Raw genomic sequence first — 22219 nt, forward strand, 5'->3', positions numbered from 1 at the left:
AAAAGTAAATTCCCCCAACACTCACAGTCACACTCGGGAGGCCCCAGCCTACCCCAAGTGGGAACCTAGGAGCCCTCCCCTAAACCTCAGGGCCAGCCCCATTGGCTGCCAGGGCCATTACAACCAGCAGAGCTGCCCAGGCACAGCCAGCCTCAGACATCTCCAGCCTCATCTCCCACAGCCTCTTCCTCCTGCTGCTGCACCCACTGCTGCACACTCTGGGCCTCACTGCTGGCACCATGCAGCCCCCTCGCTGCTGCCTCCTCCTCGTCCTTCTCTACCTCTTCCTCCTCTCTGGGACATGGGCAACCCTGCAGGGTAAGTGGCAGCCTTGCTTCACCCACAGCTGCTCTAATGCCCCCATGGGACTCCATGGGCAAGAGACTTCCTGCTCCTCACCCACTTTTGGCTCTTGCTTCCTCACCCCTCCTTGTCCCCTGGCTCCACACCTCCTCCTCGGCAGGGATGCAGCCACCTGAGCTGGGTGCAGGAGGGGGGAGCCGAAGCTGCCAAGGATGAAGGGGGCCTGGGGGGGGCCCACAGATCTCTGCAACCTCAAGGACCTGGCCCTCAGCCCCTCCACTTTCCATGTCCCTCTCCTCCCTGTCAACCCCTGTCTCACGTAGGGACCTTCACTATCCGGCTGCTTCAAACCTCTACCTTCCAAAACACCTCCTTTGTGGAAACGGAGGGGATAGGCCTGCTGGAGGACATCGAACTTGGGTCTCTTGATAAGCACACCTGGGACATCCACTTCTGCCAGCCCTGGGTCCGTCCAGCCCTGCCCCGCAGTCAGTGGGACACCATTGACGATATGCTGAAGATCTACATGCATAAGTTCATCCGCCTCATGAAAGAAGGGGCCATACAGGAGGATGTGCCCTGTGAGTATCCACTCTTCACTGCAACCCCTCTCTAAACAGCAGCTGGGGAGTGGGGAAGGATCTGCCAAGTGCTGGCACTGATCATGCCTGCAGGAAGGCAATCCCAGCCCCTCAGGCAACCTCTCTCCCCTCTTGGCCCCTCCAGACCCCTTTGTGGCTCAGTCCATGGCAGGCTGCAAGCTCTACCCCAACAGGACCTCTCGGGTCTTCGTCTATATAGGTTACAATGGGCAGGACTTCCTCAGCTTGGACACAGACAATGCCACCTGGACCCTCTCCCAGGACACCAAACTGGCACGGTACGCCAGGGATGTCCTCCAGGACGACACCAACATCGCTGAGGCGGTGCAGGACATTGTAAAGGATACGTGCGTCTATGCCCTGGAGATGTTCCAGAGTTACGGGAGGGCAGCTCTGGAGAGACAAGGTAAGAACACCCTGACCCTGCCACAGCCACCCCAAAGCCCTGGGGCCAAGCCGTGCCCAACCAGGGCTTCCCCCACCCCTTTGCTCCCACCCCCCAGAGCTGCCCGTGGCCACGGTCTTTGCCCGCACGCCCAGCCCACACCAGCTGCTGCTGGTTTGCCACGTCACCGCCTTCTACCCCCGGCCCATCAGTGTGGCCTGGCTGAGGGATGGCCACGAGGTGCCTCCGGGCCCGCAGCTCAACACCAGCCCCGTCCTGCCCAACGCTGACCTCACCTACCAGCTCTCCAGCGTCCTGGCCGTGGCCCCCCAGGACGGGCACAGCTACGCCTGCCGCGTGCGCCACCGCAGCCTGGGCACCCGCAGCCTCCTCGTCCCCTGGGGTAGGTGCCACCCGGGGGCACGGCAAGGGGCGCCCCAGCCGCCCACCCCATGGGATGGAGCAAAGCCCGGCAAGTTCATGGCAGCCCCTCCTTCTATTGCCCAGGGAACTCACCGGTGCTGCTCATCACAGGGCTCGTGGCCGGCCTGCTGGGAGCCGTGGCTCTTGCTGCCCTGCTGCTGCTTTGCCTCTGGAGACGCAGGTGAGTCTCCTCCTGCCCCACACAGCAGCACAGGGACAGGAGGGGAGGGGATGCCCCAGGGCATTTCTGCACTGGGCAGCAGAGCTCCGGCTTCAGCCCTGCCAGCTCCTCTCTGCACCCCTACAAGGTCTCTGCCGTGCAGCAGCCGTCAGCTGTCCCCCTCTCCTTTCAGAAAGCACCAGGGCACAGAGGAATCACAGTCCAGGAACTCCATCCTGAGCAAAGAAGCTTAGCCCAGAAGGGAGACAACTGTCCCCGGTCCCTCCTGTCACCTGTCAGCCAACAGGGACAAGAATTACCTTCTTCTGCTTCAAGATTGCAAGACTAACTCGACTCAGGGATGCAGGGGAGAAACCTGGGTGGCTTCTGACTCACTTGAATTTGCTAAGCAGACACAGACACAGGTCTGAGACCTCCTCACTTTTTACACCTCTTGTGCCACTGCCTTAGGCACCCACTGAGGCTCTAGGGCACCTAAATGCCCAGAGGCAATTTCTCCCACTTCTGCTACAATAACACTTTGATGAATAGGTGGAAAGCTGTACCCTTCCACTTCCATTTTCTAGCCAATTTTTTTTCCTAAGAAGTGCCTTGATTAACCATATTCCAGAAGTCTTTGTGCTGAGACTGAACTGTTCCACACAGACTAACAGAACCTGGCCACAAATGGCTTTACAAAGCACTGAGTAACACTGAAACTCTGGTATAATATGTGGGAGATGTGTAGAATATGTGCAGATGTGTGTAATAAAATCAATATTTTCACTAAGATCATGTGCCTTTCCTCAGGAGTTGTATGGCCTTGGGGGAGGTTTTGATCAGCTGCAAAGAGAAGCCAGAGCACCACTGAATTATTGGCACTAATTGCAGGAAACACCAAGGCAAGGGGAAAAAAAAAGTACAGGTGTGCCTGTGCATATATGAACATGTTCTCACATACTGCATGGAAACAAGTAACTGTGCACATAGGGGTAAAGTGCCCCCAAGGCTTCTAATAAAGGAGGAAAAGGAAGCCCATGTCCCATTGAAGACAGCAGTGTTCAGACAGACACAGGAAGGCATTTAATTCATGCTCCCAACCAACTTAAACACAGAGCTTCAAAAGCTTTGCTTTCCCTGCAAAATTCCCCAAGACAAGTCTGGCAGCCATGGGGGAGCCAGAAAATCCAGCTGGCCTGTGGCTGTATCCACCACAGCTCTCCTGGGCTTTGTTCCCCCTCGGCCAGAGCCTGGAAACAATGATGCTGGTGGCAGGACTCCATTTTCCTGGCAGCCAGAGTCACCTGCTGGCACCACAGGGCTCAAGGACCTCGCAGCATGAGGGGTGACACCAAGCCTCTCCCAGCCCTTGCTGACTTGGGACAGACAGATGGAACCCTCGGGTGTGGGCAGGGCTCCCTCTGGGAGCAAATGGGGCAATTCCTCTCCCAGGCAGAGTGGAACACCCTGCAGCACTCACGGGATGGGGCAGGATGAAGCTCACCCACAGAACCTGGAAAGCAGGTGCAGCTGGTGGGCAAACATGTTGAGGAAAGGTGTTTTGGGAGGTCATTCACACAGAGACCCTACACAGCCAAAACACCTGGCACCTGTCTGCAAGTGTGTGCTCACAGCCCCCCAAGAGACCCTATAACAAACAGCCCCCACCCAGGCATTTTGAGAGGGCTCTTCAGGCACTTCAGCCCAGCCCACCGAGTGTTGCTGCCCACCTCAGTGCAGCACCCAGGGGCACTGCAGCCCTGTCCACCCCAGCACGACTCACCCAGGCACAGCCCTGGCCTCGGGGCTTACAGCCTTCAGCACAGGGGGCACTGCAAGGACCAACAATCACCTGAGGGGATGCAAACACCAGTGTCCCCTGTGGGTCACATGAGGTGGAACAAACTCCTACAGTCACCTGGTGCAGGGGGAAAGTGAGCACCAGTAATCACCCAGTAGGACTGTAAAGAACCTGAGGGAACTGTGGGGACCAGTGGTAACCTGGGGGTGACTCTGAAGACCATGGTCACCTGAGAGGACAGTGAGGACCAATGGTCAGTGTGGATCAAGAGCCCCCTGTCCCCTTGGGTTATTTTCTGACCAGAGAAAGGGACAACGTGAAGGACGAAGAAGTTGTGAGCAAGAAAGAAAGAGGAAAAAAAAACAACAAACCAAACATGTCACAGGATAGAAATTGTGTGAACAATTTCCCTTGCATTTCTCTGTGTATTGCCTTGGCAAGGCTGGGTGCAGACAGTAAAAAATACTACACCATTAAGATGGCTACAGGACCTGAAGTTAGAACAAAGGTGGATTCATGCCAGATGTCAAGGAGGAGTTTTGGCAGGTGAATAAAGTTTTCTCATCTCCTATGACCACCTGTTGTGATCCAATTAGCAGTGGAAAGCACAGTATGTTTTCCTTAGGTAACCAATGTAGTGTGAACAAGAATTAAGCGTCATAACCACTATATATTTTGTCTTTCTTCTAATGAAGCTGACATTTTGCCGATCCTAAGGGTCTGTGAGCAATCTGTTCATGCCCTTCCATCAATACAAACAAAAACAAAACCACGAGGAGAAGTACATTCCATAGAGAAGAGGAATGGCTAAAGAAGTACTTCTGATCCCCTGTGACAGTGGGAAACATCTGGAGAAAATTCAGAGGGGGCTGAACACATTGTGACCACCAGCACAAAGCAGGTGCCTGCTCCTGTCCTACCAGTGACCCAGGCACCAGCAGTGTCATGTGCACCTGCACAGGACAGAGGGCTGAGAACGGCCCCTCAGAGGGCTGAGAACGGCCCCTCAGCTGCTCAGCAAGAAGTGACCAACACTCATCTTAGGGGGGATCGTGGGGACAAGTGGTCACCTCACAGGACAGTGTGGACAAAAGTCCCTCTGCCCCTTCCCTACCTGACTCCCCAAGGCTGTGCTTTGCCATCCCACCAGCCAAACACTCCCCTCTGGGCCCAGCACTGGTGCCTTCAAAGGAAGGGATGTGGACTTTGTGGTGCCATAGCTGGGGAAGTTGGTGCCATTTCTGGGCCTCCCAGGCCACCACAGCATCCCTACTTCTCACTGGGACAGCTCCATGGAAGGGAAGGGGTTTGGGGTCCTTGTGTCCCCAGGACTGACTCAGTGTCACGAGGGGCTGCACCTCAGCCTGCAGCAGCTCCATGTGGGCCTTCCCCATGTCCCTACAGCTGGAGACACCGAAAATGGAGACATGGAGCAGCGACACCTGGATCCAGTTGTGCTTGGAGGGATCCCACAGCACGGGGGTCACACCCCTCGGCCCTGGTTGTGTTTGGGTGTTATCAGGGCACCCCCCTCACACTTCCCCTCACATGTGCTTTCAGCTCTGCCTTCGCCCTCAGCTTGGGCTCCCTCCAGGAAAGGGGAAGAGAAACTGCAGGTAAGGGAGGAGCAGTGGATCAGGGACACTGGGGGGTGAGGCTGCCTCTGCTAACCCCCAGCTTGGGACACTGGTGCCAATGGGGACAGAGCAGGGGAATGGCTCCCACCGTTCCTGTTCCCACGCACAGGGGACTCCTCAGGAGGGGGACAGGGTGCCCTACCAAAGCTGGTGAGAAGGAAAGGGGAGTGTCAGCCTGCAGGCCATCCCCAGGCCCTCTCCTGGGAGCATTCAGGGCAGAGTTGGGGCTCCCCAACACTGGGGTGCAGGGAAGCAGAGAAGCAGCTCCCAGCTCCTAGAGCATGGATAGAGCTCCATGGAAAGGGGGAAGCTGCTCATCCACTGAAACTCCCTGCAATGGCCATCAGAGTGGGGGTACATGCTCCCATCCCCATCCTACTGGCCAAGTACCACTGCTCCAGAATTCTGATGACTGTCAATAAGAAACAGTCCCTTCCAGGCCCTGCAGCCCATCACTTCCCTTGGAACCAACACACTACAGCTGCTCTAGCCCATTCACCTTAGGCACCCCAAAAGGAGCTCCTGGAGGAGCTGCTTCCTCCAGCAATGCCTGCACCCATCCCTAACCCCACAGCTGTGGTCCACACTGGAACTGCTCTCACCTCAACCTGGGGAGTCCCTTGCCCACTGAATCAGGCCAGCAGTGCCAAGGGGCCAGGCAATGTCCCCATCAGCTCTTCTCCATCACACTCATCCCCCAGAGCTGTCCAGGGCCGTGGGCTTGACCCACGTGCTTGGCCCAGCGCTTCTCCTGCAGGTTTGCCACCTCACCAGCTTCTATACCCACAGCCCATCAGTGTGGCCTGGCTGTGGTGTGGCTGGGAGGTGACAAGGAGGCATGGGATGGGCACACAGCCTGGGGGCACAGAGAGCCCAGGCACAAAGCCATGTGGTGGGAAGAGGGTTCTGCTGCCCTCTGGGAAAGGCAGCCCCGTTGGTGTGAACCCACCTGGCAGTGCACAGTGGATGGCGGGGTCTGTTCTGTGCAGGGCGAGACACGCCAGGCACAACTGGCAGGACAGGATATTCCCCTCAGGGCAGTGCATGCAGCCCATGGGCAGGAGACACATCCACCTGAAAGAGGGGGAGAAAAGAGGGGTCAGTTCACCCCCATCACCCTAATTGTCACGGTGCTGCCTTGGCCATGAGGGATCAATCCTGGGTGCGGTGGGGTGACCTTGCTCAAAAGCAAATTCCCCCCACACTCACAGTCACACTCGGGATGACCCAGCCTACCCCAAGTGGAAACTTGGAGCCCTCCCCTAAACCTCAGGGCCAGCCCCATTGGCTGCCAGGGCCATTACAACCAGCAGAGCTGCCCAGGCACAGCCAGCCTCAGACATCTCCAGCCTCATCTCCCACAGCCTCTTCCTCCTGCTGCTGCACCCACTGCTGCACACTCTGGGCCTCACTGCTGGCACCATGCAGCCCCCTCGCTGCTGCCTCCTCCTCATCCTTCTCTACCTCTTTCTCCTCTCTGGGACATGGGCAACCCTGCAGGGTGAGCGGCAGCCTTGCCTCAGCCACAGCTGCTCCCATGCCCCCGTGGGACTCCATGGGCAAGAGGCTTCCTGCTCTTCACCCACTTTTGGCTCTTGCTTCCTCACGCCTCCTTGTCCCCTGGCTCCATACCTCCTCCTCGGCAGGGATGCAGCCACCTGAGGAGGGTGCAGGGCTGGGAGCCGGGGCTGCCAAGGATGAAGGGGGCCTGGGGGGGGCCCACAGATCTCTGCAACCTCAAGGACCTGTCCCTCAACCCCTCCACTTTCCCTGTCCCTCTCCTCCTTGCCAACCCCTGTCTCACATAGGGACCTTCACTTTCCGGCTGCTTCAAACCTCTACCTTCCAAAACACCTCCTTTGTGGACACGGAGGGGATAGGCCTGCTGGAGGACATCGAACTTGGGTCTCTTGATAAGCACACCTGGGACATCCACTTCTGCCAGCCCTGGGTCCGTCCAGCACTGCCCCGCAGTCAGTGGGACACCATAGACAACATGATCAAGGCCTATTTGCATAATTTCATCCTCCTGATGAATGAAGGGGCCATACAGGAGGATGTGCCCTGTGAGTATCCACTCTTCACTGCGTCCCCTCTCTAAATAGCAGCTGGGGAGTGGGGAAGGATCTGGCAAGTGCTGGCACTGACCATGCCTGCAGGAAGGCAATCCCAGCCCCTCAGGCAACCTCTCTCCCCTCTCGGCCCCTCCAGACCCCTTTGTGGCTCAGACCATCGCAGGCTGCAAGCTCTACCCCAACAGGACCTCTCGGGTCTTCCTCTATGTGGGCTACAATGGGCAGGACTTCCTCAGCTTGGACACAGACAATGCCACCTGGACCCTCTCCCAGGACACCGACCTTGCACGGTACGTCAGGGATGTCCTCCAGAACGAAACCACCCTCGCTGAGGTGGTGGAGGGCATCTTCAAGGATAGCTGCGTCAATGCCCTGGAGATGTTCCAGAGTTACGGGAGGGCAGCTCTGGAGAGACAAGGTGAGACCACCCTGACCCTGCCACAGCCACCCCAAAGCCCTGGGGCCAAGCCGTGCCCAACCAGGGCTTCCCCCACCCCTTTGCTCCCACCCCCCAGAGCTGCCCGTGGCCACGGTCTTTGCCCGCACGCCCAGCCCACACCAGCTGCTGCTGGTTTGCCACGTCACCGCCTTCTACCCCCGGCCCATCAGTGTGGCCTGGCTGAGGGATGGCCACGAGGTGCCTCCGGGCCCGCAGCTCAACACCAGCCCCGTCCTGCCCAACGCTGACCTCACCTACCAGCTCTCCAGCGTCCTGGCCGTGGCCCCCCAGGACGGGCACAGCTACGCCTGCCGCGTGCGCCACCGCAGCCTGGGCACCCGCAGCCTCCTCGTCCCCTGGGGTAGGTGCCACCCGGGGGCACGGCAAGGGGCGCCCCAGCCGCCCACCCCATGGGATGGAGCAAAGCCCGGCAAGTTCATGGCAGCCCCTCCTTCTATTGCCCAGGGAACTCACCGGTGCTGCTCATCACAGGGCTCGTGGCCGGCCTGCTGGGAGCCGTGGCTCTTGCTGCCCTGCTGCTGCTTTGCCTCTGGAGACGCAGGTGAGTCTCCTCCTGCCCCACACAGCAGCACAGGGACAGGAGGGGAGGGGATGCCCCAGGGCATTTCTGCACTGGGCAGCAGAGCTCCGGCTTCAGCCCTGCCAGCTCCTCTCTGCACCCCTACAAGGTCTCTGCCGTGCAGCAGCTGTCAGCTGTCCCCCTCTCCTTTCAGAAAGCACCAGGGCACAGAGGAATCACAGTCCAGGAACTCCATCCTGAGCAAAGAAGCTTAGCCCAGAAGGGAGCCCACTGTCCCTGGTCCCTCTTGGCACCTGTCAGCCAACAGGGACAAGAATTACCTTCTTCTGCTTCAAGATTGCAAGACTAACTCGACTCAGGGATGCAGGGGAGAAACCTGGGTGGCTTCTGACTCACTTGAATTTGCTAAGCAGACACAGACACAGGTCTGAGACCTCCTCACTTTTTACACCTCTTGTGCCACTGCCTTAGGCACCCACTGAGGCTCTAGGGCACCTCAATGCCCAGAGGCAATTTCTCCCACTTCTGCTACAATAACACTTTGATCACTAGGTGGAAAGCTGTACCCTTCCACTTCCATTTTCTAGCCAATTTTTTTTCCTAAAAAGTGCCTTGATTAACCATATTCCAGAAGTCTTTGTGCTGAGACTGAACTGTTCCACACAGACTAACAGAACCTGGCCACAAATGGCTTTACAAAGCACCGACTAACACTGAAACTCTGGTATAATATGTGGGAGATGTGTAGAATATGTGCAGATGTGTGTAATAAAATCAATAGTTTCACTAAGATCATGTGCCTTTCCTCAGGAGTTGTATGGCCTTAGGGGAGGTTTTGATCAGCTGCAAGGACAAGGGGACAGGGGTTCAAGCTCTGCCAGGGGAGGTTTAGGTTAGATGTTAGGAAGAAATTCTTTACAGAGGGGGTTATCAGGCATTGGAACAGCCTACCCAGAGAGGTGGTAGATTCACCATCCCTGGAGGTTTTTAAAAATAGATTGGACGTGGCCCTTAGTGCCATGATATAGTAATTGGAGTTGGATCAAGGGGTTGGACTTGATGATCTTGGAGGTCTTTTCCAACCTAATCTATTCTATGACTCTATGATTCTAAAGGGAAGCCAGAGCACCACTGAATTATTGGCACTAATTGCAGGAAACACCAAGGCAAGGGGGAAAAAAAAGTACAGGTGTGCCTGTGCATATATGAACATGTTCTCACATACTGCATGGAAACAAGTAACTGTGCACATAGGGGTAAAGTGCCCCCAAAGCTTCTAAGAAAGGAGGAAAAGGAAGCCCATGTCCCACTGAAGACAGCAGAGTTCAGACAGACACAGGAAGGCATTTAGTTCATGCTCCCAACCAACTTAAACACAGAGCTTCAAAAGCTTTGCTTTCCCTGCAAAATTCCCCAAGACAAGTCTGGCAGCCATGGGGGAGCCAGAAAATCCAGCTGGCCTGTGGCTGTATCCACCACAGCTCTGCTGGGCTTTGTTCCCCCTCGGCCAGACCCTGGAAACAATGATGCTGGTGGCAGGACTCCATTTTCCTGGCAGCCAGAGTCACCTGCTGGCACCACAGGGCTCAAGGACCTTGCAGCATGAGGGGTGACACCAAGCCTCTCCCAGCCCTTGCTGACTGGGGACAGACAGATGAAACCCTCAGCTGTGGGCAGGGCTCCCTGTCCCCTTGGGTTATTTTTTGACCAGACAAAGGGACAATGTGAAGGACAAAGAAGTTGGGAGCAAGAAAGAGGAAAAAAAACAACAAACCAAACAAACAATAACAAAACCACGAGGAGAAGTACATTCCATAGAGAAGAGGAATGGCTAAAGAAGTACTTCTGATCCCCTGTGACAGTGGGAAACATCTGGAGAAAATTCAGAGGGGGCTGAACACATTGTGACCACCAGCACAAAGCAGGTGCCTGCTCCTGTCCTACCAGTGACCCAGGCACCAGCAGTGTCATGTGCACCTGCACAGGACAGAGGGCTGAGAACGGCCCCTCAGAGGGCTGAGAACGGCCCCTCAGCTGCTCAGCAAGAAGTGACCAACACTCATCTTAGGGGGGATCGTGGGGACAAGTGGTCACCTCACAGGACAGCGTGGACAGAAGTGCCTCTGCCCCTTCCCTCCCTGACTGCTCCAAGGCTGCGCTTTGCCATCCCACCAGCCAAACACTCCCCTCTGGGCCCAGCACTGGTGCCTTCAAAGGAAGGGATGTGGACTTTGTGGTGCCATAGCTGGGGAAGTTGGTGCCATTTCTGGGCCTCCCAGGCCACCACAGCATCCCTACTTCTCACTGGGACAGCTCCATGGAAGGGAAGGGGTTTGGGGTCCTTGTGTCCCCAGGACTGACTCCGTGTCACGAGGGGCTGCACCTCAGCCTGCAGCAGCTCCATGTGGGCCTTCCCCATGTCCCTACAGCTGGAGACACCGAAAATGGAGACATGGAGCAGCGACACCTGGATCCAGTTGTGCTTGGAGGGATCCCACAGCACGGGGGTCACACCCCTCGGCCCTGGTTGTGTTTGGGTGTTATCAGGGCACCCCCCTCACACTTCCCCTCACATGTGCTTTCAGCTCTGCCTTCGCCCTCAGCTTGGGCTCCCTCCAGGAAAGGGGAAGAGAAACTGCAGGTAAGGGAGGAGCAGTGGATCAGGGACACTGGGGGGTGAGGCTGCCTCTGCTAACCCCCAGCTTGGGACACTGGTGCCAATGGGGACAGAGCAGGGGAATGGCTCCCACCGTTCCTGTTCCCATGCACAGGGGACTCCTCAGGAGGGGGACAGGGTGCCCTACCAAAGCTGGTGAGAAGGAAAGGGGAGTGTCAGCCTGCAGGCCATCCCCAGGCCCTCTCCTGGGAGCATTCAGGGCAGAGTTGGGGCTCCCCAACACTGGGGTGCAGGGAAGCAGAGAAGCAGCTCCCAGCTCCTAGAGCATGGATAGAGCTCCATGGAAAGGGGGAAGCTGCTCATCCACTGAAACTCCCTGGAATGGCCATCAGAGTGGGGGTATATGCTCCCATCCCCAGCCTACTGGCCAAGTACCACTGCTCCAGAATTCTGATGACTGTCAATAAGAAACAGTCCCTTCCAGGCCCTGCAGCCCATCACTTCCCTTGGAAACAACACACTACAGCTGCTCTAGCCCATTCACCTTAGGCACCCCAAAAGGAGCTCCTGGAGGAGCTGCTTCCTCCAGCAATGCCTGCACCCATCCCTAACCCCACAGCTGTGGTCCACACTGGAACTGCTCTCACCTCAACCTGGGGAGTCCCTTGCCCACTGAATCAGGCCAGCAGTGCCAAGGGGCCAGGGAATGTCCCCATCAGCTCTTCTCCATCACTCTCATCCCCCAGAGCTGTCCAGGGCCGTGGGCTTGACCCACGTGCCTGGCCCAGCTCTTCTCCTGCAGGTTTGCCACCTCACCAGCTTCTATACCCACAGCCCATCAGTGTGGCCTGGCTGTGGTGTGGCTGGGAGGTGACAAGGAGGCATGGGATGGGCACACAGCCTGGGGGCACAGAGAGCCCAGGCACAAAGCCATGTGGTGGGAAGAGGGTTCTGCTGCCCTCTGGGAAAGGCAGCCCCGTTGGTGTGAACCCACCTGGCAGTGCACAGTGGATGGCGGGGTCTGTTCTGTGCAGGGCGAGACACGCCAGGCACAACTGGCAGGACAGGATATTCCCCTCAGGGCAGTGCATGCAGCCCATGGGCAGGAGACACATCCACCTGAAAGGGGGGGAGAAAAGAGGGGTCAGTTCACCCCCATCACCCTAATTGTCACGGTGCTGCCTTGGCCATGAGGGATCAATCCTGGGTGCGGTGGGGTGACCTTGCTCCAAAGCAAATTCCCCCCACACTCACAGTCACACTCGGGATGCCCCAGCCTACCCCAAGTGGGAACCTTGGAGCCCTCCCCTAAACCTCAGGGCCAGCCCTATTGGCTGCCAGGGCCATTACAACCAGCAGAGCTGCCCAGGCACAGCCAGCCTCAGACATCTCCAGCCTCATCTCCCACAGCCTCTTCCTCCTGCTGCTGCACCCACTGCTGCACACTCTGGGCCTCACTGCTGGCACCATGCAGCCCCCTCGCTGCTGCCTCCTCCTCGTCCTTCTCTACCTCTTCCTCCTCTCTGGGACATGGGCAACCCTGCAGGGTAAGTGGCAGCCTTGCCTCACCCACAGCTGCTCCCATGCCCCCGTGGCACTCCATGGGCAAGAGGCTTCCTGCTCCTCACCCACTTTTGGCTCTTGCTTCCTCACCCCTCCTTGTCCCCTGGCTCCACACCTCCTCCTCGGCAGGGATGCAGCCACCTGAGGAGGGTGCAGGGCTGGGAGCCGGGGCTGCCAAGGATGAAGGGGGCCTGGGGGGGCCCACAGATCTCTGCAACCTCAAGGACCTGTCCCTCAGCCCCTCCACTTTCCCTGTCCCTCTCCTCCCTGCCAACCCCTGTCTCACGTAGGGACCTTCACTTTCCGGCTGCTTCAAACCTCTACCTTCCAAAACACCTCCTTTGTGGACACGGAGGGGATAGGCCTGCTGGAAGACATCGAACTTGGGTCTCTTGATAAGCACACCTGGGACATCCACTTCTGCCAGCCCTGGGTGCGTCCAGCCCTGCCCCGCAGTCAGTGGGACATCATTGATAACATTTTCAAGATCTATTTGTATACTTTCATCCGCATCATGAATGAAGGCGCCATACAGAAGGATGTGCCCTGTGAGTATCCACTCTTCACTGCGTCCCTTCTCTAAACAGCAGCTGGGGAGCGGGGAAGGATCTGGCAAGTGCTGGCACTGACCATGCCTGCAGGAAGGCAATCCCAGCCCCTCAGGCAACCTCTCTCCCCTCTCGGCCCCTCCAGACCCCTTTGTGCTTCAGTTCATGGCAGGCTGCAAGCTCTACCCCAACAGGACCTCTCAGATATTCGCCTATGTGGGCTACAATGGGCAGGACTTCCTAAGCTTCAACACAGACAATGCCACCTGGACCCTCTCCCAGGACACCGACCTGGCACGGTACGTCAGGGATGTCCTCCAGAACGACACAACCCTCGTTGAGGCGGTGAAGGACCTCTTGAACGATACCTGTGTCAATGCCCTGGAGATGTTCCTGAGTTACGGGAGGGCAGCTCTGGAGAGACAAGGTGAGACCACCCTGACCCTGCCACAGCCACCCCAAAGCCCTGGGGCCAAGCCGTGCCCAACCAGGGCTTCCCCCACCCCTTTGCTCCCACCCCCCAGAGCTGCCCGTGGCCACGGTCTTTGCCCGCACGCCCAGCCCACACCAGCTGCTGCTGGTTTGCCACGTCACCGCCTTCTACCCCCGGCCCATCAGTGTGGCCTGGCTGAGGGATGGCCACGAGGTGCCTCCGGGCCCGCAGCTCAACACCAGCCCCGTCCTGCCCAACGCTGACCTCACCTACCAGCTCTCCAGCGTCCTGGCCGTGGCCCCCCAGGACGGGCACAGCTACGCCTGCCGCGTGCGCCACCGCAGCCTGGGCACCCGCAGCCTCCTCGTCCCCTGGGGTAGGTGCCACCCGGGGGCACGGCAAGGGGCGCCCCAGCCGCCCACCCCATGGGATGGAGCAAAGCCCGGCAAGTTCATGGCAGCCCCTCCTTCTATTGCCCAGGGAACTCACCGGTGCTGCTCATCACAGGGCTCGTGGCCGGCCTGCTGGGAGCCGTGGCTCTTGCTGCCCTGCTGCTGCTTTGCCTCTGGAGACGCAGGTGAGTCTCCTCCTGCCCCACACAGCAGCACAGGGACAGAAGGGGAGGGGATGCCCCAGGGCATTTCTGCACTGGGCAGCAGAGCTCCGGCTTCAGCCCTGCCAGCTCCTCTCTGCACCCCTACAAGGTCTCTGCCGTGCAGCAGCCGTCAGCTGTCCCCCTCTCCTTTCAGAAAGCACCAGGGCACAGAGGAATCACAGTCCAGGAACTCCATCCTGAGCAAAGAAGCTTAGCCCAGAAGGGAGACAACTGTCCCTGTTCCCTCTTGGCACCTGTCAGCCAACAGGGACAAGAATTACCTTTTTCTGCTTCAAGATTGCAAGACTAACTCGACTCAGGGATGCAGGGGAGAAACCTGGGTGGCTTCTGACTCACTTGAATTTGCTAAGCAGACACAGACACGGGTCTGAGACCTCCTCCCTTTTTACACCTCTTGTGCCACTGCCTTAGGCACCCACTGAGGCTCTAGGGCACGCAGACTAACAGAACCTGGCCACAAATGGCTTTACAAAGCACCGACTAACACTGAAACTCTGGTATAATATGTGGGTGGTGTGTAGAATATGTGCAGATGTGTATAATAAAATCAATAGTTTCACTAAGATCATGTGCCTTTCCTCAGGAGTTGTATGGCCTTGGGGGAGGTTTTGATCAGCTGCAAGGACAAGGGGACAGGGGTTCAAGCTCTGCCAGGGGAGGTTTAGGTTAGATGTTAGGAAGAAATTCTTTACAGAGAGGGTTATCAGGCATTGGAACAGCCTACCCAGAGAGGTGGTAGATTCACCATCCCTGGAGGTTTTTAAAAATACATTGGACGTGGCCCTTAGTGCCATGATATAGTAATTGGAGTTGGATCAAGGGGTTGGACTTGATGATCTTGGAGGTCTTTTCCAACCTAATCTATTCTATGACTCTATGATTCTAAAGGGAAGTCAGAGCACCACTGAATTATTGGCACTAATTGCAGGAAACACCAAGGCAAGGGGGAAAAAAAAGTACACGTGTGCCTGTGTATATATGTACATGTTCTCACATACTGCATGGAAACAAGTAACTGTGCACATGGGGGTAAAGTGCCCCCAAGGCTTCTAATAAAGGAGGAATAGGAAGCCCATGTCCCACTGAAGACAGCAGAGTTCAGACAGACACAGGAAGGCATTTAGTTCATGCTCCCAACCAACTTAAACACAGAGCTTCAAAAGCTTTGCTTTCCCTGCAAAATTCCCCAAGACAAGTCTGGCAGCCATGGGGGAGCCAGAAAATCCAGCTGGCCTGTGGCTGTATCCACCACAGCTCTGCTGGGCTTTGTTCCCCCTCGGCCAGAGCCTGGAAACAATGATGCTGGTGGCAGGACTCCATTTTCCTGGCAGCCAGAGTCACCTGCTGGCACCACAGGGCTCAAGGACCTTGCAGCATGAGGGGTGACACCAAGCCTCTCCCAGCCCTTGCTGACTGGGGACAGACAGATGGAACCCTCGGGTGTGGGCAGGGCTCCCTCTGGGAGCAAATGGGGCAATTCCTCTCCCAGGCAGAGTGGAACACCCTGCAGCACTCACGGGATGGGGTAGGATGAAGCTCACCCACAGAACCTGGAAAGCAGGTGCAGCTGGTGGGCAAACCTGCTGGGGAAAGGTGTTTTGGGAGTTCATTCACACAGAGACCCTACACAGCCACAAACACCTGGCACCAAGGAGGTGTCTGCAAGCGTGTGCTCACAGCCCCCCAAGAGACCCTATAACAAACAGCCCCCACCCAGGCATTTTGAGAGGGCTCTTCAGGCACTTCAGCCCAGCCCACCGAGTGCTGCTGCCCACCTCAGTGCAGCACCCAGGGGCACTGCAGCCCTGTCCACCCCAGCACGACTCACCCAGGCACAGCCCTGGCCTCGGGGCTTACAGCCTTCAGCACAGGGGGCACTGCAAGGACCAACAATCACCTGAGGGGATGCAAACACCAGTGTCCCCTGTGGGCCACATCAGGTGGAACAAACTCCTACAGTCACCTGGTGCAGGGGGAAAGTGAGCACCAGTAATCACCCAGTAGGACTGTAAAGAACCAATACCACCTGAGGGAACTGTGGGGACCAGTGGTAACCTGGGGGTGACTCTGAGGACCATGGTGACCTGAGAGGACAGTGAGGACCAATGGTCAGTGTGGATCAAGAGCCCCCTGTCCCCTTGGGTTATTTTCTGACCAGACAAAGGGACAATGTGAAGGACGAAGAAGTTGTGAGCAAGAAAGAAAGGGGGAAAAAAACAACAAACCAAACAAACAAAAACAAAACCACGAGGAGAAGTACATTCCATAGAGAAGAGGAATGGCTAAAGAAGTACTTCTGATCCCCTGTGACAGTGGGAAACATCAGGAGAAAATTCAGAGGGGCCTGAACACATTGTGACCACCAGCACAAAGCAGGTGCCTGCTCCTGTCCTACCAGTGACCCAGGCACCAGCAGTGTCATGTGCACCTGCACAGGACAGAGGGCTGAGAACGGCCCCTCAGAGGGCTGAGAACGGCCCCTCAGCTGCTCAGCAAGAAGTGACCAACACTCATCTTAGGGGGGATCATGGGGAAAAGTGGTCACCTCACAGGACAGCGTGGACAAAAGTGCCTCTGCCCCTTCCCTCCCTGACTGCTCCAAGGCTGCACTTTGCCATCCCACCAGCCAAACACTCCCTCTGGGCCCAGCACTGGTGGCTCCAAAGGAACTTTGTGGTGGCATCCACAAAGCTGGACATCCCCTGGGTGAGGCTGCTGGGGAAGTTGTTGCCATTTCTGGGCCTACCAGGTGTGATGGTTTCACTCTAGGGCTTCCTGGAGACCAGCTTGTAACCAGGAAGGAACTAGGAAGGTGATCACGGAAGTATTCCATGCTATTCCTTTACTTAATTTGAGGTATAAATAAAGCCCTCTTACTTTCTGGTGAGGTTCGAGAACGGTGGGTCCCTGTCTTGGTCTGGCTTATCTGGAGCTGAGGCCTCCAGTGACTGCTGTTATCTGCCACGCGTGAGGGGACAGTGCTGGGCCGTGTCCAGCCATCCTGCTTCTCTCAAGGGAAGTGGTGAGATTTTGCTAGTTCTTCAGTTTGCTGGTTACCGGGTTTTTAGATTGTGTAGACTTGTTTGGTTCTTGCCCCTTTTTGTCCTATTTTGTCCTTTTCCCTTCTCCCTCCCCCTCTTCCCTTTTAGGGAGCTATTTAGGGTTTCTGGGGTTATAGTATATAATATTCTCATCGTATATATCTGTCTTACATGTAAAATATATATATTTTTGCTATAGCTTTGGCTGCTGGGTTTTTTTCTTCCCTCTCTGGGAAGCAGGCCTTTGTTGTCAAGTTTCGGAGACGTGGCGGGAAGCCAGCTCGGAACTTGCACACCAGGCCACCACAGCATCCCTATTTCTCACTGGGACAGTTCCATGGAAGGGATCGTGTTTGGACATACTGAGATGCACCCCTCACATTTCCCCTCAGCTGTGGTTTCAGTTCTGCCTTCACTCCCAGCGTGGGAAGGGGAAGAGAAACTACGCGTTGAGGGGAGGAGCTGGGGAGGAGCAGTGGATCAGGGACATTGTGGGGGTGAGGCTGGCTCACCATTGTGCCTCCACTGTACCACTGGACACTGGTGCAGAATCCTGTCCCCCTCCCCAAGAGTCCCCTGTGCGTGGGAACAGGAACGGTGGGAGCCATTCCCCTGCTCTGTCCCCGTGGGCACCAAAGTTGGTAGAAAGGAAAGGGGAGTGCCAGACCCACCCCTGGGCCCTCTCCTGGGGGCATTTAGGGCAGAGATGGGGCTCTCCAGCAACATCCCACAGCTTGGGGTTAGTCAGGAACTGTTTGTCACCTCCTCCCTGGGATCCTCATCCCCAGGGTTAGGCAGGTGGTGCAGGAGCAGCCTGAGCCGGAGGTGCCAGAGGGGGGGACACAAAGTGTCCCTTCTTGCCATGTGGGGGCTGGGAGGACAGCAACCAGTCAGGGCTGAAATCCAAAAGCCATCGTTCCCTCCACTGGAGCTGATGCACCCCACAAGAACTGGGATAGGACAAAGTACCACTGGTGGGGAGGGGGAGCCAGGGGGACCCTTGAACATCTGCTTTCTCCTAGCGATGTTTCCTGGGACTCTCTTTGTTCCTGGCTGGGCTTTCTCCAGGCCCAGCCTGTCATAGCACTTCATGCTCGAGACATTATTTCAGCTCTCATCCCTCCCACACGTCCCCAGCCCTCACCCCAGCACATTCACTGCGCTCCCATTGGTGCAGAGCTGCCGCAGTGACTGCTGGGCTGGGCTGAAGTGTTGGACCCCAACGTTCTTCCTCTTCCCACAGTCACTGCTGCTGCTTCTTCAGCCCCTGCATGCACCATGCAGCCCCCTCACCTCTTCCCCTTTCTTCCCCTCCTCCTCCCAGGGATGTGGGCAGACCCAGAAGGTAAGTGGGAGCCCTGGCTCACCCAAACCACTCTCACCCCTGCTGTCAGAGGACCCTACATGTTCCTCAGAGAATGGCCACTGTCCCTTGCATGGGGGAGATGATCCCCAGCATCAAAGGGCTGCCCCCCACAATGCAGGACCCAAAGGCGTTTTGTCCCTGCCCACCCTCTCTGTTCTTGCCCACAGCTCTGGACTTCTACCCCACTGGCTTGACACAGGGCCTTGGGCACACAAGCAGAAGAGAGACCAGGGTCCCTAGCCAGGCTTTGGGTGTTGAGGTTCCCCCCATGACGTCTTCCCCCTGCAGGGAGCCCATGAGTGCCAAGGGGGAATCAGCCCCACGTGCTGCCGTGGGCCCCTTCCAGCAGCCCCTCGTTTTTGTGGAGCTGCACCTGCAAGAGGGTGTTTCAGGCACTGCTGTTGTACGAGCATTTTACCACAAACAACCCCGTGAGACCTTGTGCTTCTGGGGTGGGCAGCATCACACATGGGAAGGCAGGATTGATCTCTGAGATGTGCTGCACTGCTCTCCTGTCAGGGAGCCCCCAAACCTGGATAAAATGCTCTTTTCCATCCTCCATGTCCTCTGCACCAGGTACAGGTCTCTGGCAAATACAGGTCCTGGCACAGGTGTTCTTCTGGGGGGAGCATCACCCCAAACAAGCAGTGAGGTGCCCCCTCATCTGCTCTACACAGTCAGACAGCAGCGCTGGGCAGGAGGGAGGCAGGGAGGGGAGGGGACAAAATGCCTGAAATCCTGTGCAGGACAGAAACAATTCGTTGCAAGTAAAATAGAGAAGGAAAAGGAGCAGCAAAGGCAGAGGAAGTTCAGCCAGGAAAGCTACCCTGAGCAGGCTGAAGAGCACAGAATCATAGAACCATGGAATGGTTTGGGGTGGGAGGGGCCTTTAAAGACCATCCAGTCCAACCCCACCTGCCATGGGAAGGGACATCTTCCATTAGATCAGGTTGCTCTGAGTTTCATCCAACCTGCTCTTGAATGTTCCCAGGGATGGGGCATCCATCCCATCTCTGGGCAATCTGTGTGAGTGTCTCACCAGCCTCACAGTAAAAAATTTCTTCCTTGTATCTAGTCTGAATCCCTTGTTTCTCCCCTAGCCCCTCCACTCATCTCCTTCTTACACCCCTTCTCATCCCCATCCTCCTTTCCAGCAGAGCCACAGGTTCTCCAGTACCTCCTGACCGGCCTCTTTGCTGACATGGCCTCTGCTGAGGTGTCAGCGACGGCAGTCCTGGGGGATGTGCCCATCTTTGCACTGGATCCTGCCAACTGGAGCATCCACTTCCACTGGCCCTGGGTGAGCCAGGCTGCGGCCGAGGGTGACACCGAGAAGCTGATGTCCCAAAGTCAAATGGCTCTGCGCAATATGGTCCGATATGTGCACGACAAAGTCCAGCAGACAGAAATGGACTGTGAGTATGGGAACAACTCCAGCCAGAGCCCTGGCACCTCTCCTCAGGTTCAGGCTGTGCCCTCCTCCACCAGGGTGGCATCTGGGGGGGGGTTCATAGGGTGCAACAGCTCCTGAAAGTGTAATGCTGCAACTGCTGGGGCATATGACTCACAGGACTGGGGAAGGCAGCAGACCTGAAACCCCTTGGGGCTTCTGCCATCTGGCACAGGGAACCCCTCTGCACACCAGGGAGTTGCCACAAAATTTACTGGGGCTACAGGACTCACATAGCAAAGATCATGAAAGAGAAAATTGAGGGCAAATATTTTGGGGCACAGTATTCTTTTTAAACAAGCACCCCCACACTAACTGGCCTGGTATTCACTCCATCCTTCCAAGGGGCCTGAGGGTTTGCAAGGTGTCTGGGGTTTCCTGAAGCATGGCCCCGTGCCCTGCTACCCATTGCACCCTGCTGCCCATTGCACCCTGCTGCCCATCACACCCTTCCACGTGCCCTCAGTCACGTCCTGCCTCGTGCCACCCATGTGCCACACACTCACGGGACCTCTCCGCTGGCTTTGCCCTTGGCAGACCCTCTGGTGGTCCAAATCCGTGCGGGCTGTGAGCTGCACCCCAACACATCAAGCTGGGGCTTCCTGCGTGTCGGGGAGGGTGGCAAAGACCTTGTAGCTTTTGAGGTGGATGAAGAGCGCTGGGAGATGCAGCAGGCATCCCAGCTGGCAGAGCAGGTCATCACGGACCTAAACAGTGCAACGTCCGTCAAAGTACTCCTGGAGTACCTCCTGTCCTTCATCTGCCAGAGCCAAATCCGCACCCTGAACAAGTACGGGAGGGCCACTCTGGAGAGACAAGGTGAGACCACCCTGACCCTGCCACAGCCACCCCAAAGCCCTGGGGCCAAGCCGTGCCCAACCAGGGCTTCCCCCACCCCTTTGCTCCCACCCCCCAGAGCTGCCCGTGGCCACGGTCTTCGCCCGCACGCCCAGCCCACACCAGCTGCTGCTGGTTTGCCACGTCACCGCCTTCTACCCCCGGCCCATCAGTGTGGCCTGGCTGAGGGATGGCCACGAGGTGCCTCCGGGCCCGCAGCTCAACACCAGCCCCGTCCTGCCCAACGCTGACCTCACCTACCAGCTCTCCAGCGTCCTGGCCGTGGCCCCCCAGGACGGGCACAGCTACGCCTGCCGCGTGCGCCACCGCAGCCTGGGCACCCGCAGCCTCCTCGTCCCCTGGGGTAGGTGCCACCCGGGGGGACAGCAGGGGTGCAGGCAGCAGCCCCTGGCCCTGTGAGGGGCAGCTCTTGACTGGCACTGCCACCCTTACACGGTCACCCTTTTCTCCCCCTCTCCCAGAGAATCTCAGCACAGCTCCAACCATCAGCATCACCATCGCAGTGCTGCTCCTGGGTTCCACAGCCTCTGCCGGGGGATTTTGGTGGTGGAAGCGCAGGTGAACTCTCCTTCCCATTGCCTGCTCTAAGATTTACGGGCAGGTGGGTCGGGCCAGGGGTTGCAGGAGCAACAGCTCTACAGGGGTGAACTCCCTGGCTCTCAGTGCAGCTCACGGTGTCCCCCCTTGCAGGAGAGGTAATGAGGCTACATGGGAGACCCGGGAATTCATCAGCTGAGGCCTGGTTGCTCACTCAGAAACAACCGGCCACTCTCCCTGTTCATTTCATGTCCCACCTCTCACCCATCAGCACCGACACTCTTTTGTTCTGGAAAACCGCGGCATTAAACAGCTACAAACTTCCCCTGATGCATGGGGCTCCTGTGCCTCTCACCCTCCTTTACTCTCAAGAGTTTTTCCCAGGAAACCCCTCAGCACACTGCAGAGACTCCCCATGGCAGCCAGGAAGACTCTCCCTTTTCCTGGAGTTGGTCTTCCCCTGGCATGTCAGGAGAAGTCCATGCAGGTGCCTGGGGGATGGTGGGTCATGTTCTGATGGCAGCTCCAGCCACGGCCTCCTGCACACCCACAGCCCCTCTGTCTCCTTTCTCCTCGAGGCAGCTCCAAGGCAGCCTGGCCACCGCGGTGCTGCTGACCACGGCTGCACACCCCTCCCTGGGGCCATCCTACAGGGGCAGGGGAGGTCTCCTCCTCACCCTGCTACACCAGTCCCGCCGTCTCCAGGCCACAGCAGGTGGGAGCTGCCCTTGTCCCGCCTCGCTCAACCCCTGCTCTCCTGCGGGAGCTGCGGGCTGAGAGCACGGGACACAACGGGGATACCCCGGAGCCCCATTCCCGGATCA

At 57.4% G+C, this 22219-nt stretch overlaps 4 protein-coding genes across 5 annotated transcripts; all 4 read left to right on the forward strand.

Annotated features, from left to right (window-relative positions):
• The first annotated feature begins 239 nt into the window (after positions 1-239).
• Positions 240-2127, forward strand: LOC113993311 (antigen-presenting glycoprotein CD1d-like). The gene is made up of 6 exons (XM_027731317.2): positions 240-318; positions 627-884; positions 1030-1311; positions 1409-1693; positions 1798-1894; positions 2067-2127. Exons 1-6 carry the CDS (start codon positions 240-242, stop codon positions 2125-2127), a joined length of 1062 nt encoding a protein of 353 aa, XP_027587118.1.
• A 4606-nt stretch (positions 2128-6733) lies between these two features.
• LOC113994205 (T-cell surface glycoprotein CD1b-3-like) lies at positions 6734-8620 on the forward strand. The gene is made up of 6 exons (XM_027732956.2): positions 6734-6812; positions 7120-7377; positions 7523-7804; positions 7902-8186; positions 8291-8387; positions 8560-8620. The coding sequence occupies exons 1-6, from the start codon at positions 6734-6736 to the stop codon at positions 8618-8620; spliced, it is 1062 nt and encodes a 353-aa protein (XP_027588757.2).
• Positions 8621-12451: 3831 nt separating this feature from the next.
• On the forward strand, positions 12452-14337 carry LOC113994204 (T-cell surface glycoprotein CD1b-3-like). The gene is made up of 6 exons (XM_039378481.1): positions 12452-12530; positions 12837-13087; positions 13188-13521; positions 13619-13903; positions 14008-14104; positions 14277-14337. Exons 1-6 carry the CDS (start codon positions 12452-12454, stop codon positions 14335-14337), a joined length of 1107 nt encoding a protein of 368 aa, XP_039234415.1.
• A 4104-nt stretch (positions 14338-18441) lies between these two features.
• LOC113993310 (T-cell surface glycoprotein CD1b-3-like) lies at positions 18442-21821 on the forward strand. 2 transcript variants are annotated; one of them, XM_027731313.2, is made up of 6 exons: positions 18442-18529; positions 19705-19965; positions 20538-20819; positions 20917-21201; positions 21320-21416; positions 21549-21821. In XM_027731313.2, the coding sequence occupies exons 1-6, from the start codon at positions 18463-18465 to the stop codon at positions 21592-21594; spliced, it is 1038 nt and encodes a 345-aa protein (XP_027587114.1). In that variant the 5' UTR covers positions 18442-18462; the 3' UTR covers positions 21595-21821. The 2 variants fall into 2 exon arrangements, with proteins under 2 accessions (XP_027587114.1, XP_027587116.1); XM_027731315.2 differs by having other exon boundaries at positions 21320-21459; positions 21549-21598.
• The last annotated feature ends 398 nt before the right edge of the window (positions 21822-22219 follow it).

Source organism: Pipra filicauda, unplaced genomic scaffold (genome assembly GCF_003945595.2).
Source record: "Pipra filicauda isolate LSUMZ 115617 unplaced genomic scaffold, ASM394559v2 scaffold102_size2360937_pilon, whole genome shotgun sequence".
NCBI lineage: Eukaryota > Metazoa > Chordata > Aves > Passeriformes > Pipridae > Pipra > Pipra filicauda.